The sequence below is a fragment of the Lepeophtheirus salmonis genome, chromosome 10 (assembly GCF_016086655.4).
Source record: "Lepeophtheirus salmonis chromosome 10, UVic_Lsal_1.4, whole genome shotgun sequence".
NCBI classification, from domain to species: Eukaryota; Metazoa; Arthropoda; class Copepoda; order Siphonostomatoida; family Caligidae; genus Lepeophtheirus; species Lepeophtheirus salmonis.
This window is the reverse complement of record NC_052140.2, coordinates 1,580,314-1,598,784: the sequence shown is the minus strand read 5'-3', so window position 1 is coordinate 1,598,784 and position 18,471 is coordinate 1,580,314. Positions and strand designations below refer to the sequence as shown.

The 18,471-nt window shown below is 32.2% G+C and overlaps 2 protein-coding genes across 5 annotated transcripts in view; one reads left to right on the top strand and one right to left on the bottom strand.

Moving 5' to 3' along the window:
• Positions 1–18,471, bottom strand: part of Reph (Regulator of eph expression) — a 72,341-nt gene that overhangs the window by 32,475 nt on the left and 21,395 nt on the right. The window lies entirely within an intron of this gene.
• LOC139906453 (uncharacterized) lies at positions 9,225–9,920 on the top strand. Its single transcript, XM_071891342.1, has one exon. The coding sequence runs from the start codon at positions 9,225–9,227 to the stop codon at positions 9,918–9,920; it is 696 nt and encodes a 231-aa protein (XP_071747443.1).

The window sequence follows — 18,471 nt, the reverse complement described above, 5'->3', positions numbered from 1 at the left end:
TTGTATTTCTATTATCCTTGCTTTTAAGTTCAACGGAACGCCGGCTTCGTGTGATTAGAAGCCCTTAACGGATGTATATTTTGTGTTTTCCTCAGAAAACGTTAATGTGTGGACTGGTCCAAAATGTATTAAAATTCTAGAAAAACTTTATTTTTAGTTTACGATACTATGACTGTGTTTGATATGCAACTGTCCCTGTCAACAAGAACAGTTTCAACCTGGGATGCCACTCATAATACTGAACTCCTAAGACAATACTACATACTACCTTACAGAACATCAATACAATTTGACAATACTCCCCTAGGATCAGTTATATTTCATATTCTTCTTCTTTGCCTTCAATAATACCTGCTGATAAGTGTCTTTTTTTTTTAATGCATTTTAAGGCTATCTTTGTATCGTTAACGAAAATTCCTCTGTTCAGTTTCGAATTAAGGTCATTAGAAGCTGACAGTTCAAACGTGTTCAACCGTTCATTCTAACATATTCTTTAGCTCTAGTTCAAATGAGATGAAATGAGAACGAGTTGAAAACTACTAAACAAGTAGTAAAATCTTATTGTTTCAGATAAACAACGTTTGAAGATATATTTAAAATAATCAAACGAAAGTAAGCAAATAGTTCATGGGCGACCGCAGGATTATATATTCAAAATCCACAGCTCTTCACAAATTTCGAAAATCGATAGCTATTCACAAAAAATTAAATTGTTTGGATAAAAATCGGAAAAATTATACTTTTTGGAAAAAAAAAATTAAAAAAAAGAAGCAAAAAACCCTAAATTTGGGAGGGGCTACAACCCCTCTACGGACGCCTCTGTTGTTGCATGTGTAAGATTTCAACTTTTTAATAAAAATCTTCCCTAATGTAACGTAAATATACCAAGATCTTGGGATAAATCCCAAGGAGTGTCATCTCTGGTTACAACAGTTAAAAAAATCAAGTTTGAGTTAGAAATCAAGAAAACTAGAGTATCAATAGTTTTTGTTCAATAAATAACTAAACTTTTTATGATATTGAATTATTTAATTTCCATGTGTTATAGCAGGTTAAGATACAATATGACTGATATTAGATCACCACAAGTCAGTATTATAAATTGGAGAAAATCACACTCACAACCCCCCTCCAGGGGCCGGTTCTGGTCATAAACATGCTTGATATGAAGTTTAGATACAGACAATAATATGAAAAAATTGCAACTTGTACAATTTGTTTATATATGTTACAACTTCTACACTTGTACGCGATATACAGTATGCGTAGTAAAATCGTGAACTCTTTATTTTTTGTTAATATTTTAAAGTACTAGGTTATTAAAAGTAGGGACTGTCCGGGTAATAAACAATAAAAAAAAAACTCAAAATTCAACAGATTGGTGAAAAAGCAAAGGGTGTATGATTTGCTCCACACAAAGTGCCTTTCAAAGAGATCATGAGGGTTGTACGGTGCTCCCGGGGTCGTGTTTAGAAGATTAAAAACAGGTTGGTTCCAGGTTAGAGCCTTGAGAAGTCCCCAGACAGTGGTAGACACTGGAAAATTATGATCCAGGAGAACATGGACAACGCAATCAGTATAAGTCTGGCTAAGTCGATGGGTAATGATTCCAAGGCTCTCAATGTCAGTTATTGATTGGACTGTGACGAGTAATTTGAAAGATTTTGGGAAGGCCTCTTATGTACTACGACATTGGCAACTGCTTTCAACAGCAACCAAGGCTAACCGGGTAAAGAGAGGGCAGAAATTGTTGACTTGCTTAAAACATAGTGGGTCAATTTGGACACCCTCCTCCCCATTCGACCATGCCATTTGTGTGCTACCCTTCATCAAAAGTGGGATGATCTCAATGCCTCCGTCCAACAGTAGTAGGCGGTTATGTACGTGACCTTCATCACGAAGTGCTGTGGTGCCAAAGAAAATCATTTTGAAAATAGAAAGATATATTAAGAAAAAATTATGTGATAAAATCTAAATGTTGTGCTCCTTTTCATTCTTGCAAATGTCCGTCCTATTTGTTTTTTATCAGTAAGTCCATATTTTACCTCGCACATTCTATATAAAAAATAAACAATTTGAAGACAATTGCAACACTTGTCACAATGGTTCCCTTTTTACTGAGCGTTACAGTATCTCAATTGTCTCAACACGGAGTGATTTTTGAATTAAGATAAAATATTATCAACTCATAAATTAACCATGATTTCTCACTGTATGAAAATCCGTGCCGGTTATACTATGTCGTGCTGTAATGGATACGTTTATTTATTGTAAAGTTATACTCAATAGTTCAAGGATCTTCTGTCTATTTTCTTTATGATTTTTTCCCTCCTTGACATATATATATAATATAGAAAGATATATATATTATACATCTACTGGGCGTTGGAAAAGTGTTTGACCCCCTATATGGCGACACTTTAAGAGTTTTTGAAAAGTTGGAATAAAATATCAGGTTGAAGCTGGATTTCTTAGCTAACAAAATAGGAGTGTAACATTATTATATGTTAATTATTAATACAAATTGAAATAAAAAGGTTAGAGATTGTCACATTGGTCCGCGCCGGCCATAGTAACTTTGACATTGTTAAGATGCTGAAGGTTAACTAGTGTATAATATCAGAAAGCTTGTGGAGGATGAAGAAAGCCAACGGCATCGGCCTAGAAGTGGTAGAACAATAAAATTGCATGAGAGAAAATATGCACCCAAAGACATTTGGCCTCCACAGTCCCCTGATCTAAACCATTTGTACTTTTCAATAAGGTGGCATTTTGACTCCAAAGCCTGTACAGTCTGCCACGGCAACATTATCAACCTCAAAGCTTCTGTGGAGTTCCATTGGAAGAAAATGTCCAGGACTTACATTACTAAAGTATGTACTACCTTCTAATATCGTCTGGAGGCTGTAATTGAAGCTGGTGGAAATTAAATTCAATCAATTAAATCTTCTTGATGTGTTGATAAAAAAATGTTTATAAAATTTTCTTCTACGACCTCATTCTGATCCGTTGCGCATTGTTATTTGTAGCACAATCAAAGTGGTAAAATACTTTTCGAACACCCTGTATAAATAGATTATTCCAGATTGGTGATGTTTCAGTCCTTATTTATTCAGTCCAGTCTTAGGACCGGTTCTTAAGACCGTCAGTCCTTTGGACTGTCAGTACTAGAACTGATTAAAAATAAATAAATAACGCTTAGTGACGTCATCAAGGAGCGAACTTTATTAGTCTTACGTCCTAAATCTGGAGCGTTACAACACTACACAGATTCAAATATGTGGTCCATCAACACAAAAACAAGCTAGAACGATTTTATCAAAATTAAGTCTGAATTACATTTGTGCTGCATCAAACTAAAAACAATCTTGAACAAAATCGAGAAAAGGAGAAAATCCCTATTAATTTTTTTAATTTCATATATAATAGTCCAATTTTTCATAAACAATTAGGAGTCAATTATATACTTTTTATTCAAATTTGTGGAATGAGTGTAGATACTCGAGAATTTTAAATGTAGTACCTTTGCTTGATTTGAGAGACTTATATTGGCCCCGATATGGCCACTCAAATACATGAAATATATCAATTTTTCATCATTTTATTGTGACAATAAGAGAATAATTTGTTAATAGAAATTTATGATTATTCGTCGTATTAAAGAATACAAATGTAATCACTACTCCAGTTTGAGGAAAAACATTCTAGCTTGCTTTTGTATTGACGGGCCACATTTTTCCTTTTCTTGATTTTTTTTTTAGATTGCTTTTTTGTTAACTCAACTATATGTATGTAAGTAATAACAGGATCCCAGGATTTCATTCGTTCTATAAAGGTACGATAACTACATTTACTTAATGACGGGTAACTTGGTTGAGTAATATACATTAGAATACATACACCCTTTGATTGTCGAAAAATACATAATTGATCCTGAAAAAGATGAAAATCATGATATGTAGTACGTCAACATAAAAAAATATTGAAGAAAAATGAGGAAAAGAAATATATATGGCATATCTAATAATATATGTCAATTTATCATCATTGACAGATTTATGTGGATCAAATTTGGCTACTACTTTGAGTGCAATTTGCGGCACACCCATATGGTTAATAAGAATAATTCATTGATAGAAATTGACACACTTAATTTTGAAAAAATCTCTATAGCTTGCTTTTGAGTTGACGGACTACATATGGATTCTCAAATTAGACGTGATAAAATTTTACTTTTAATAAAGGATGCAACAAATAAGGGCAGAGCACTTAATCACATTTCTTATAAGTTGTAATATACAAACATAACTCAGACTAAATAGTAGGTACTACATATATTTAGGAGCAAACACGTGGTGTGGAGCGAGGAAGCCAACGTTTTTCTTTGTTTAAAAACCACAAAAGGGTTACTCCTGACGGCTAGCTGGCAATATATAAAAGTACGTACACATTGTATGTATATACTATTAGAGTGGCCCTTAAATTTGTTTTTTCTTTCAAAATATTTTGAGTGACTAAGTCCCTTTTGATAAAAAAATGAAGTAATATACAGGTTGAGCCATACTCATCAATATTTAGAGGCTGCGTAGGGCCTTTGAAGAAGTCAATTTCACAATTTTACGGATAAAGTAGATTTCTTATATAAAAATAGTGAAGATATTTGACAAAATAAAGAAATTTATAAAAAATAACGAATTTAGAGGAATAAATAATCTTTCAAAAGGATAGAGCTACACTTTCCCTCTAAGATGAATATTTATTTAAAAAAATGATGAACAAAAATAGCAAGCACTTTTTCTATACAGTAAGATCTTGTTTGTTTTCGAATATCAGGTTTCAGAGTGAAAAAAATATATTTTCCCGTAAAGTTTTCTCTCCTTGTTACAATATGAAGATCACATATTTAGGGTTGCCATTTTTGTAAGGAAAAAAACGAATATTAGAAATTAGCAAAGAAAAAGTGGTTATTGCGTGTGCTCTTTTTTATTTATTATTTAATAGGTCGTGGTGGTGTTAAGTTCTCCCTCTGAAGTCAGCATTCTGGCCGTTATTTGGTGTAATTTAAAATAAATGCGATAATAAAATAAATATTAATACAATATTTTCCTTGTAATATTGTTATTTTAAATGTGGAAGGTTGTTCTACTCTTTACTGCAGTAACTCATTTTCTCCCCTAAAATAATATAAAAGGGAGCTGAAATTAACAAGGGTCTTAGTTCAGTAGTTCCATATGTATCCCTCCCACCTTTTCCTATCGCTTTTTTTTTAAACTACTCAACACTACACATAATGTAATTACTCATGACAAAAATACTTGAAAGATATGTTACTATTCAGTACTATTTTGGACTTTCTTGTGTTATAATCCACAACATAGAATATAATTGACCCGCACTTTCCTAGATGGATAACATGAAGAATACATTCAATAAAATTATACATTCTTCCCTTAGAGACAAGCTTTAAAAAGATAGTTTAGATCAAATATTATACTTATAGGATAAAAAAAGTGCAATATTTTATTTTACATTTATTTATCAAGATTTTAAATCCGGAAATTTAAGGATAAAGTAAATTACAATTTATTTCCCAAAAATTAATTCAGGCATTGAAAAATATTTTGCTCTTACACATAGAGGTACATTATAGTGATGTCAATCACTCAAACCAACCACCTCACGCTTCAACACGCACGGGCCTTGATGAAGAACTCCTTGTGTATGTTGGCCACTGCCTCGAGAATGGAAGCCCGCAAGGAGTCAAGAGTGTACTTTGTACGTTTATTGGACTCTATCTCCCAGACTCATCCCACATAGTATTCCAAGCGGTTCAGATTTGGGTAGCTAGGAGGCCATATTTTCTTTGCCCAAAACATTAAAGTATTAAAAATGTAAGTTTTTTCTGGAATAAACCCGTTTTCAACTAACCAAGCACCAATTTAAAATTCTAAGATGACATCAGATATTTAAACTCTATAGCATAATTACTTATGGAGTTACTTACATCCTTGGGCGTGTTCCCGGTAGGGAGACACACAATTATGGCTGCTCGGCGTTCATATTCGAAGGACATCTCATGGATTTTGTATTTCATTGTGGGCTGAGTCTCAAAATCACACTTTTATAACATAGATCTCAGAGTTGCCAGATATTGTGTTTTAAACTTCTTCTGGATTTAAAATCCCAACTCTCTATATAAAACTTTTGAAAGATTTTTTATTCATCTACATATAATAGTGATTATGTATAATTTGCAATTGTGCAACATTTAAACATTAATCAATATATTTGAAACTAACCATTTATTCATTTTTATCAAAATGAATATTTTTTGGGTTTATGTTCCTCTAAATATTTCGAAAAAGCAAATGTAGGAGCCAGTCTAATAATATATGTAGAACAGACAATAAATTACACAAATATTTCTCCTTTTTTCAATTTTTTCCTCTTTGCCCCTATTTCTTTAATGATTCGAAAGACTCACACATTTTAATGAGAATTTATAACTAGTGTAGAGTCGGTCCTTTTATAGGACAGCAGTTCCGTTCACTTTAGTCCTGGATATCAGTTATATGATATGACTTTATTTATTCGTTTTTTGATCAGTTCTAGTACTGACAGTCCGAAGGACCGGTCCCAAGGACTGAGGCTGGATCGAATAAATAAGGACTGACACAAAACTAATTTATAACATATATATCTATATATGTTATAAATTGAAATGAGGGTTTCTTGAGGGGATTTCTTAGCCTTAGTAATTACACTAATTAGTTTTATTATCATGGTTATCTTAAAAACTGTGAATCTGTAGAACTTTCACAGAAATTGTACATATATGTAAATGTTACATAGATTCATAGTATAGTACATACTCAGATATTTTGATGACTATCTCGATTACTTCATACTGGGTGTATCAAAGCTATTTCCTGATTCGGAATCCCGAAATTAATCAAGAGCTATGTACTCCATGAGTCTGAAATTTTTATTTTATTTTACCCTTTTTATTTCGATACTTTTTAACATACAGTTTAGGTTTATTAGAGCAATATGACCTACATGAGCCGTAATGATGGCCTACAACCTCGGCCTGAAGGCAAAGCATGAACTACTTCCAATTCCTTGTCCATATTATCCCAAATCTAATTGACAGAGGCTTTCAGGCCTCATTGTTGGGGTTGCTCTCTACATGCCCCTAGAAGGTAGATTCCATTGAGTTCACGTCTGTCGAGTATGGTGACCACATTGCCTTGTCCTAAAAAAACAAAAAAAACACGTTCTTCTGAAGAAAGGGCTTTGTGCCTTTGGAGGTATGTGGGGGTGCTTCAATTTGTAGAAAACCACATTGTTCTTGAGAAAGCAGGCCTTGAGCCATGGATTAACTTGGACATTTACTGGATGTCCTCAGCATGGGATCTTATGGACTTCTTTGGTACAACCATGACGGCCTCTTTGATCGCAGATGATGACTTTTTTATGGGGCGACCACCTCCAGACTTCTTGTCTAGCGATTCTTTGGCTTCCAGACGTTTTTTTGATTTTGAACACGGTCTTGGATCCAGGCATAGATAATATACATAAGTAGAGTGACTACTCTCCTCCTGACTACCGTGTCAAAGAACGATATAGAAAAAATTGTTGACCTGGCTTGACTTCTTGGGGCAACAGAAATTATTTTAAAACTACGCCCTTCAATAATCTATTGAGTATTTTACTTTAGTGGAACAAGAGAAAATGGTTCAAAGTTACTCTGCAATAAAATTTAGTAATTGCCATGGATCGGACAAGGTGAAATAAAACCAAATTTCATTTCATCGAATTCCACAAGATCATCAATTAAGAGTTGAATGACTACGGGCAATTCGTCGTGAAAAATTTAAGAAAAGAATTAAGTATTCAGTCAGTATTCCCAGGTATTCCGTATAGACTATGTCCTCCTAGTCCGAAAAGACACCGACTTCTTGTTCGTCATGCTCAGAATGAGAGAAAGACGAATTTAGATGTTATAGAATCAAATACAATTATTGAAGTAATGTACTTGTCTATGTATATATATCTGAATATACCTTGCATACGTATCCAAAACTTGAAAAGATAATGCTTACATATTTTATGTGTCTTTTTCTAGGATTCACATAAACATATATTGAAAAAAATTGTATATTAAGACCACTCCTATTCCTTTTCACCAGATGCAACAGAAGAATCTCGTAAGTCTTGAATACAATCGCTTAAAAACTATTTTAACGAGCAAAAGCCAGATTGATGCAAACATTCTCAATCGTTTGAGCCGCACAAAAAATGTGAATCGGGAATTGAGAGATGTTTTGGTAGATTTGCAGAAAAATAATTTATCCTCTTCAGAGGGAGTAGTAGCCTGGACTCAATTTGTGGATGTTAGACTTCAGACAGGGAAGGATTTGGTTGAAAATCACGGATAATCTCACCATTTTTCTGCCATGCTCAAGGATTTTGCACCAACTCTTCATTTCTATTCACCTCGTATGAATTTTGTTGTCAAACTTTCTTTTTGCCATCACCATCCAGTCTACGCCGATACATGTGTGCCATCAAGTCTCTGCCGGCTTTCCGGAAGCGTATTTCCGTGAACTATTTTCACTTAAGGGAAAGTATGTGTATATTAGTTTCAGCTCTTATTATTGATGGGAGAATTTGGGTCGTGATCTTGAATTTTTTTTTGATTACGGCGGACAATGTGATTTGGGGTACAGGGAAGAGAAAGAACACGAGGGCTTTGTTTGTATGCTTGTTGGTTATCAAGTTTATTGGTAACTGCCAATCGCTTATTTTCTTTGCAAGGGCATACAATCAGGTGTGCGTGCTGGAATAATATGTGAATATATTTTAGGTGCATTTGAAGTTGGTATCACGGTTCAATCTGTTACAATGGATGGAACAATAGTTAATACTTCTGCTTTGTCTTCAATTGGAGTTAATATTTTCACAAAGTCTATTCATGAGCAGTGGATGACTTTTTCTCATCCACATGAGGATTGCAAAAGTAATGCAGTTGCTATAGTCAATATATCTCATTGCTTTAAATTATCCGTGGTGCTTTAACACACTTCAAAGAACTGTATTGGCATGGGAGAGGAGCTGTTCGGTGGAACTTAATAGCCCAACTGCATCAACTTCAAATTGAACACGGTCTTCGTTAGAGAAATAAATTAACTGAGAAGCACATCAAATTACATCAGAATAAAATGAAAGTTGCTTTTGCATTGCAATGTATAGCAAGCCAAAGTGTTGGTCGTGTCCTAACATGGTGTCACAGTCAAGGAATTCATGGATTTCCAACAGATAATGCAATTGCTACAGCTGAGTTTATTCTTCTCAGTTATAAACTGTTTGACCTTCTCAACAGTCGCTCAATGAAGGCTCCAGGGTATAAGAAGTCACTGAATAAGAAACACTTTCATATTGCAGAAAGTATTTTTAATGATTTTGAAAATTTAAACGAAAATCTCTTTGATTCAAGTGGGATGAAAGTAACACTTTCAATGAGAAAAACAGGTCCTCTTGATATTCTTGGTGAAATCAAATCTATTCGTTTTTTGATCTCAAATTTGCATACAATAGAACTCTCGTACCTCGCACCATATAAACTTTGCCATGATCATTTGGAAATTTGGTTCAATGCTGTGAGTTTATGCTATGGATGGAGTTACAATCCTACCTGCAAACAATTCATAAGTGCATATCGATCTCGTTTCATTCATGGGGGCAAAAATATTGTCAAAAGTTCTTCTGCTAACTGTACGGCTCTTGATGAAACTGTTATATTAAATGTATTGTATAATTCGTCGACCTTGAATTATGTAATGCCAACCGTTGAAGAATATTATCCAGGGAAAGAACAAACAGATGAGAACAACAACTCTGAACTTGAGAGTATGTGACTTTTCTTCCAGATGCAAAGTAAGTACAGTATCTTTATGCTTCATTGCTGGATTTTTAGCACGCACAATAATTCAGTCAATTAAATATCCTACTTGTAAGTTAGCACTTATTCACTAGGAGGGCGAGCCCTTCAAGAAGGAATCATAATTATTTTCAAGAGTTATGTCGTCTTTTCTAAGATGAGTGATAAAGGACTACAACATCCTACTAAAATAATCAGCACTGGATTATTATTTAGGAATTTTTTCATATTAAGATATAGTAAAATTATCTATTTAAATTTATTAAATAATATGTTCTAAATAGAAATATATTCTCCCATTCTCTTGAAAATTACAGGCTGAAATTGTAAAACATATATTCAGAAATTGGTACTATATTAAAAAGAATTGCTTTCAATTGAAACATTCACAAACAAATGTATAATATAAATTAATCAAAGCAGTAAGATTTCCAATTGACGGTTTGGATTGTATTTTGTGCATAAATTTCTAAGATCAAAACATTTGACCTTTACCACTTTCTCAGCAACTCCTATTTTTGTTCTAATTCAGCTCGTATAGTTTGCCCTTAATTAATCTATTAATACTAATTGAGCTACAACAACTTATCTTCTTCTCAATTGATATTCAATGGATTCTTAATTGACAAATCTCCTTTATAAATTACTAATTTATTACAAGCTTTTATTGTTAAATACTGAGCTAGGGACAATATTCACCGCAATATACTGCTACAACAACCCCGATAGTCATTATATTATGGTAATAGCTCTATGGGTCCAGGCCGGTATGCTTGACAATATCCTTTTTTGTTACTCCTTATGGAGCAAAGTAGGAATATTTACGCGATTCACTTACTCCATAGTTGTGAAATAACAAAACAAGGAAGATCAACAGCCTAGACTTTTAGCTATCATCTTCCGTTGGAAGTCTTAAATTTCGTCAATGCCACCTCGAGATATTAACATTTAAAGTGATCTGGATATAGTTTTGATACATCCGGAACAAATAACTAGAGTTGCATAAAATATGAACTGCCTGTATGTAAAAAAGAAAGAAACCAAAAAGTGATATGGTAACTCTGACGGAATATTTAATTTTAATCTACAACACGGAAATAAGATTGTATAATGATGTTATTACTAGATATAAGTTTTTTGTAGTAAGAGCACGAGAAGGTGAGAATGAGACATATGATATTACTGAATTAGGACCTTTGTTAATGTCAGCCATATATCACAAATCAACAATGCTGAAGTCGCGGAAAAACACTTTATACTTAAATGCTCTCTCTTCAATAATCATTAAAAAATACTAATAAAAGATAAGGATGATAAAAACAACTCTTTGGATTAACAACTAAAAATTTTTCACACGGATTAAGGTCATATTTGATACAACTCTACATATAATAGACAGTAAAAAAAATGTATTCCTATGGATCGATAGAGGGAATATGTTTCTAACATATTCTCTCTATTACAAAAATATGAATATGTACTGTGTAATAGCCAGGAATAGACAAAAACTATTCATCAACGAATGTTTTTTGCATTAAAAACGTTCAGACGAATCAATTTTTTGTGTGTTTCGTCCACCAAAATAAACATTTCTTCTTTTTGGCAAAATGAGCGCTTGATTAGAAAGCGTGAGCGGAAAATTGACCGAAAACATTTTTGCCGAACGGACAAATAACCGAAGAACAATTTTCCGAATGTACGTTTTGCTGAATGAAAATATGACGAACGGACATTTCACTGAAGGATTATTTGGTACATTTGCCCGAAACATATTATTTAATAAATACTATAATGATATATGGGATTGCATATTTTAATTAAATTAAAAAATATTGAATGATAAATTGCCCAATTGTTATTATGCATATGCTATGATAATCAGCAAATTGTTCTTCGGTTAATTGTCCGTTCGGCAAAAATGTTTTCGGTACATTGTCCTATAACCATTAAGAAGATTGTGATGAGAGAGGAGGTGTGGAAGGGAAATTGTGTGAGCGTCAGTTTCAAAATATGGAGTCAAAAAAGTATGAGCATTTTATTTTTGAAATATACTATTTTTTATCTTATAAATCTTTGGGGTTCAAAGCCCTTATTTTTACATTTAAGCACGAGTCCTTAAAACCAGCACTGGTGTGTGTATATTTAATGTGTCTATATTTTTATTTTCAAAATAAGAGGACACCTTTAACGATCAGTGGGTATTTAGGGGGATAAAAATAGATCATTTTTTTTTCCGTATTATTTATCTTTAGTTGATTTTAAACTTTTAAATCCATAAAATACCCTGTACATTCATGAATTTATACAAAAATTCCGGAATAAATATGGTATATTTATTAATTATAATTGAATGTAAACATCATATAGATGATACTAAAATTTTCAAGTTTGCTCAGAATATCAATATTCTGTGGTCTAGATTTTTTTAAAGTAGCGTGACTTCATATGGCATCAATGGGATGTTATAATGATTTTCAGTAAAATCCTACTTCTACATTAGATATGGCAATTCTTTTAAAACTAGTTATAAATCTTCATAAATTTGCTTTCCTCACTGATTCCTTGTATTTTTTCCACGTAATAGATTTGAACAACTAATAAGTTTTCTTCATCTAAACAATAATGACAATATAAAACCCAGAGAAGATTATCAGTATGATAAACATTTCAAAGTTTGACCATTCATTGACTCTCTCAAGAATAACTTTGGTAAAATTGAACCAGAAGAATGCAATTCAGTGGACGAAATTATGATATCCTTCTAGGAACGTAACTCATTGAAGCAAAACATGAGAAATAAACCTCATAAATTCAAACCCAATGATGCCGTATGGAATCATTCTCGTTTTGTGATTTTAACTCAAAATTTAATTTTGAAAGGTATATATATGTGTTTTATGATGCCATTTCAATAAGATTTCGTTGTATTTTTTATTAATCCCAAATTAATTTGGGAACGAAAGGGTTAAAGGCCGTTTTACTTTTAAAATTAATTATATTTTTTATTATTATTTAGGTGAGAATACTAAATAATTTCATTGTCAGATCATAAACAGGTCACCTAGGTTCTAAAAACGGTAAATATATTATGTCATAATATGTTTCAATCAAATTTCAAGGAGATATTAATATATAAAGGCCATTGAAAAAGTTAGGGCTGATTCTACTTATCCTTCAAATACCACGAAATTCCTTGTCATCGATTGGTAGTCAATTTTATACATAGATAATATAGATTGACGAAGTTTTACTTGAGTGGGCTGTAATTGTATTATTTCATTTTAGCTGCATGGTGATTTTATTCTATTTTTGGTCTTTTGTTTTACTGCAAGTTTTTCAGATTTATTTATGTATACACCAAAGTTCCCTAGCAACAGATGACCTAAAATCATGAGGTAACAGCACCCTAAAGCAATCTATATTAATTTATGGTTTTAATTAAAGATACTCTAAGGCAGGGATTCTCAACCTTTTTACAGTGATGTACCACTTGTTATATATATTTTGAGCCAGGTAAGGGGTAGGTGAAATCAGCGCAAAACATTTTAGTTGAAAACTTCATCACCCTTATTAAACGGTTTTTTCACTTTAATCATTAGCAACGACATAGCATTTGAGGCATGCAAGGCTTTGGCTATTATTGTGGAGGCATTTTGTCTTGAGATAACCTTAATTCTAACAATTTTTCTTTAAAAACTCAGCTTCCCTACCAACATGAGATTGATGTTTTGTCTTGAGATGACGCTGTAGATGATACACTGGCTCATTCCATTGTTAGACCATTTATCCCAAGAGAAAAAATACAACACCAGGGGAGGATTAGAGCTGGCGCACGTGAATCCCATTAGGACGTATATTGTCAGAATTTTCGGGGATTCTATGTTTTTACCTTCTTTTTCACCTGTTCTTCTGTGTTCTCAGCAACAAACTGCTGCCACGCTTTAAATATGATTCCATTATTTATGTTGTCAAGGAGTGATTTGCAAAATCATATTTAAAATAAAATATACATTTTTCTTACGAGTATATACACGTATATATGAGTCATACCCATTCTTCTACTTTCTCTTAACTATCTTTTTCCCCAATAGATCGCAAGAAATTAAGTTCTGTGGTCAGAATTATATTGAATAGATACTATTTTTTAAATATATATATATATATTAATCTCAATACCTCCATCCCCCCTCTCCGAGCACTTTCATCAAAAAGTAAGCACGAAAAGTATAAAACTATTATGTTTCTTCACAAAAATCTAATCCCTAACAATGATGCCATTCAAAAGATGAACATAACGTAGTAAACAGTTTCAACCCTATCAGAGTTTAAGATGACAGTATTTTTTCCCAATTGATATCTGTGTAGCCTCTTTCCTTCGAGTTTCTTTAGTTTTAACTTATTATCACAAGCTGGGCTGGTTTATGGGTCCCTTTCAGTACGGAGCTTACCCAGCGTAAGTGTGGTCTATGACAATGATAAATGTGCAGAGCCTTTTTTTTTTAAATTTGATTTCTGTTAAATTCCGATTTTTTTTTTTTGATATGTACATAATTTCAAATCGTAAATACTCCCTCCCACCTGTAAAATCGGCATTGTGTTCCAAGTTTGTACTCAACTGTATGTTTGTTATTAAATTTATTTCTTAAAAGAAACACAGCATAGTTTGAAATACTCCGAGTCATCGTCAATAATACCTGAGTCTTCACTATTCCTTTAAGTGACTAATAATTAATTATGTATATATAACTAGGTATATAGTCAACGTCGTTACCTTTATTTCAACTTTCTTCCTAAAAAACAAAAAGGCCCAACAAAAGTTGATAGGGCTTAACCAATTCTTCCGAACTATGGAAATATTATGCAATAGTTGTTAAGGACTATTCAAAGCTTAACAAGAGTCAACTCGAGTTGAACCAATCAACGTTCAGACCACTGATTATGGATAATGTAAAAAGTACGTACACAAGTCTTTATCATGTTTTGCCAACGTTCGCATATGGTATACATAATATGCATACTTATTTATTACTTGTGTTTGCAATTTTAATACCCTTTCCCCTAACTGCGTAAGTAATCTGTGCAAATCCCCTTTGTTTGGCTGAACAGAAGTAGAAACATCGACTCCTGACCACAAAATACATTGTAAATTTAGTTGTCAGTGAGAAAGCGCTCTCCGTGAGTCAAAGACTAGGTTTTATGTAGGGTTATAAATCATAAGAATTTTGAGAATTTAAAAAGACAGTAATCGACAATCAACATGGTAACACTGACAATTTTAGCAGCTTAGCTGTCATAACGTTTAATTAGATTAACTGCACAACAGCTATGAGAGGAAGGGAATTAACACGAGTTCCACTCCGGCTAAGTTGAGTCTCAGAAGTGGCAGGAAAAAGGGCAAAATTTCAGCTAAAAAAAGTGTAAGCATACTTTCTCGTAGTTTTTGCAATTTTAAAATTGCGACATATTTTTTTGGGAACGCTTTGATAAAAAAACAGTTATAATATTTTTGAATAATTTATATTAATGACACATAGCCTCTCAACGTCCTAAAAAGCCATAACCTAAGATTTAAAAAGTGGTCAACGTCTAATGTCACACCCAGTATATTAGATATTTAAGAATATTCAATCCTAAAATAGCATTTTCATGTTGTCATCAACATTGTTGATGTTTGCCATTTTGGGAGCCTAAACAACCAAATATTATTAGAATTTATAATCAAGATAAAGGAAAATAATGAATTACTACCGCTATTCATTTGTTTCTCAAAATGGGATCAACGAATATCAGGACATTTAAAGTTAATAAAAAGGATATCTCTCAAACATCAAACTTTATTATATACATAAAATCCTCATAAGTATTACAAATGTGATGTTCTAGTACTTTTGAAATAGTCTAGACACTAGACATTAAACTAACTATCTCAATGGCAAGGATAAGATATTTGTCTCCAATTATCCTACTTTTATCGTTTCTAATCGATCCATAAAAAAATTAATTGTACAAATATAACCATATCATAGGAATTTTAAGTACATATATTACTTTAATATATGTTTAAAATATCAAGGAGCTGTATTCAATGTAGGTATTAAGTCTTTTTATATTTTTATAGCTATTTAATGAAGTTTCATCAATACTTATTGGAAATTTGTTCATAACATTTAATATAGCATAATCTTCAATTTTGATGCAATTTGTGACGCCATAAATTGCATCATAATTGAAGGAAACATCATTTTGGGGAATCGAACTTGATATTGTTTATCTATTTGATGAACCAATTTCAAATAATCCTTGATGAAACTCAATTAAATGGTTTTATGATTATAAAATACTTAAAACCTGTATTGAATATAATACTTGATCAGGGCGTCCGTAGGACTATTTTTTGGGGTCAAGGCTTAATTTTTTCTAAGCCAATCATTTTTCTCTGTTCAAGACAAAAATCTTTGATTTTGGGAGGGGGCTACAGCCCCTCCATTCCCCTCTCCTTACAAATGATAAACAGAGAAAATTGCATATAATCAAAATCATATCTACTGAAAATCCCTATGAAATGTCTAAATGTTTATATATGTTTTTTTATTGATTAAGGACTATAAAAGAAGGATAATAATAGAAAAATACAGGGTGAAACGATAAAAATGTCGCCATAAAGAAAATAACACTACAGCTTTATTTTTAATTATTTATTTAAAAACCAATTTAGGTAAGTTGATTATTTAGTAGAGCTGACATCTATTCAATGTAAACATCTTTACCCTCAATCACCACCTCTTTGTACTTGTTGGCCCGAGCCAAATCTTACTGCAACACCCAGAGTCTACCAGTGGTTGATCAGACTCTCAAAATGAACATCATCAGGCATGCTGACATTATGTGAAAATGATCCCTAAACACTATAAAAAGAGCAAATCAACTATATATTCAAAACCAGTGTCATTCATCATCAATCTACCTCGGCTATCTTGGAGTGATTGAATGCTTATAAGAATAATAAATACTTATAGTAGGCCTAAATTACGAATCGTAGGCAAACAGTCATTATAGAGCATGAAAAATATTTGAGTTTTTATTCGTAGGTGGATTAAGGAGTTTATTGGTTCATTAATACTTTGGACCTTCACACTTTAAAATTATGGTGGGTACAAAGTTGAATTTTCTATGTTACCAGTTTCTTCTAATACTCGTAATATGAAGTTTTAGTATATCTCTTCAAATATGAGATATTAAGGATATGTGCATTCCTGTCAGTATTTTGAAACTTTACATTATCGATGATGATACAAATTCGAGAATATTTGGGATTATTCTGTTGGACTTTTATAATTTTGAAATAATCCATATATCAAAAATTAGATATAATTAACCTATTTAAGTATTTCATTTCGATATTCATGACTCTATTTTAGCGTATTCAAAGAATTATCTGAAAATCCCTTCTCAAATATTAATTATAAAATCATTTACATACTCCTTCAAAATCGATCCCTAAATACATAATATAAAATAACCTGAAAAAACTCATCATTTAGCCAAATTTTTGTCATGGGATTATATGAAAATCTTTATAGAGATTATATGTAAGACAATTTAAGAGCATTTCACTTAATTTTTTCCATTAAACCCACCGTTGAGGTTTTGCAATAGATGTGGTGCCACTCACGATATTTATAGAACTCATTGACTAAGCCATCTTACAAATATATTTTTTGTTTTAGTTTGCTCATACCCTATCGGTAAACTGACAAATGCCATTAATTAACACAAAAAAATTACAATTGTATTTAGTTTTAAACTGTCGATGTCAGTGTTCTGAACGTTGATTTGTAGAATTAGAATTAGCTCTTATTAAACCAATAACAATTCCCAACAATTATATATGTTATTCATAAAGCAAAGTTTTTTTGGTCGACGCCTCATTTTTGAGTGCGCAATTAATATCCTAAATACTTGATCTAACAAATAATACTGTAGAAACAATTGAATGTAACTAAAGATCAGAGCGTCATATTAAAAAGAAAAAGAAAAAAAGGAGTACATATTTTTATTATTAAAGCAAAGTCTGTTGATGCCTATTAACTCCGTGCAATCCCAGGGACTCCCATTACTTGACTATTAGATTCTAAACATGCGTACATATGTAGACATTGAAAACTACGAATCTTGGATTTGAAATTAGCATCTTTTTCCATCCATCTTATCATTAAATATGAATAATTTACAACTTGTTAGCTATTGATATATCCTCGTAACTTAATTGCCTCTTTTACCAATGAACAAGTACATTTACGCGAGTCTGCATGGTATCTGAATTAGATAATAATAATTTGATACCCATGACACTTTAAAATATCCTAAATAAGGCCTTGTGTCTGTATTATGGATGGGGATAAGTAATACTTCATTTTTAAAGTGAACCTTATATTACCAGATATATAAATCGTTATTTAATCAAATTAGAAAATATAGAAATAAATCCCTTTTTGAGGGATTTTTCTCAATTTGCCTTTTGTTCGTTA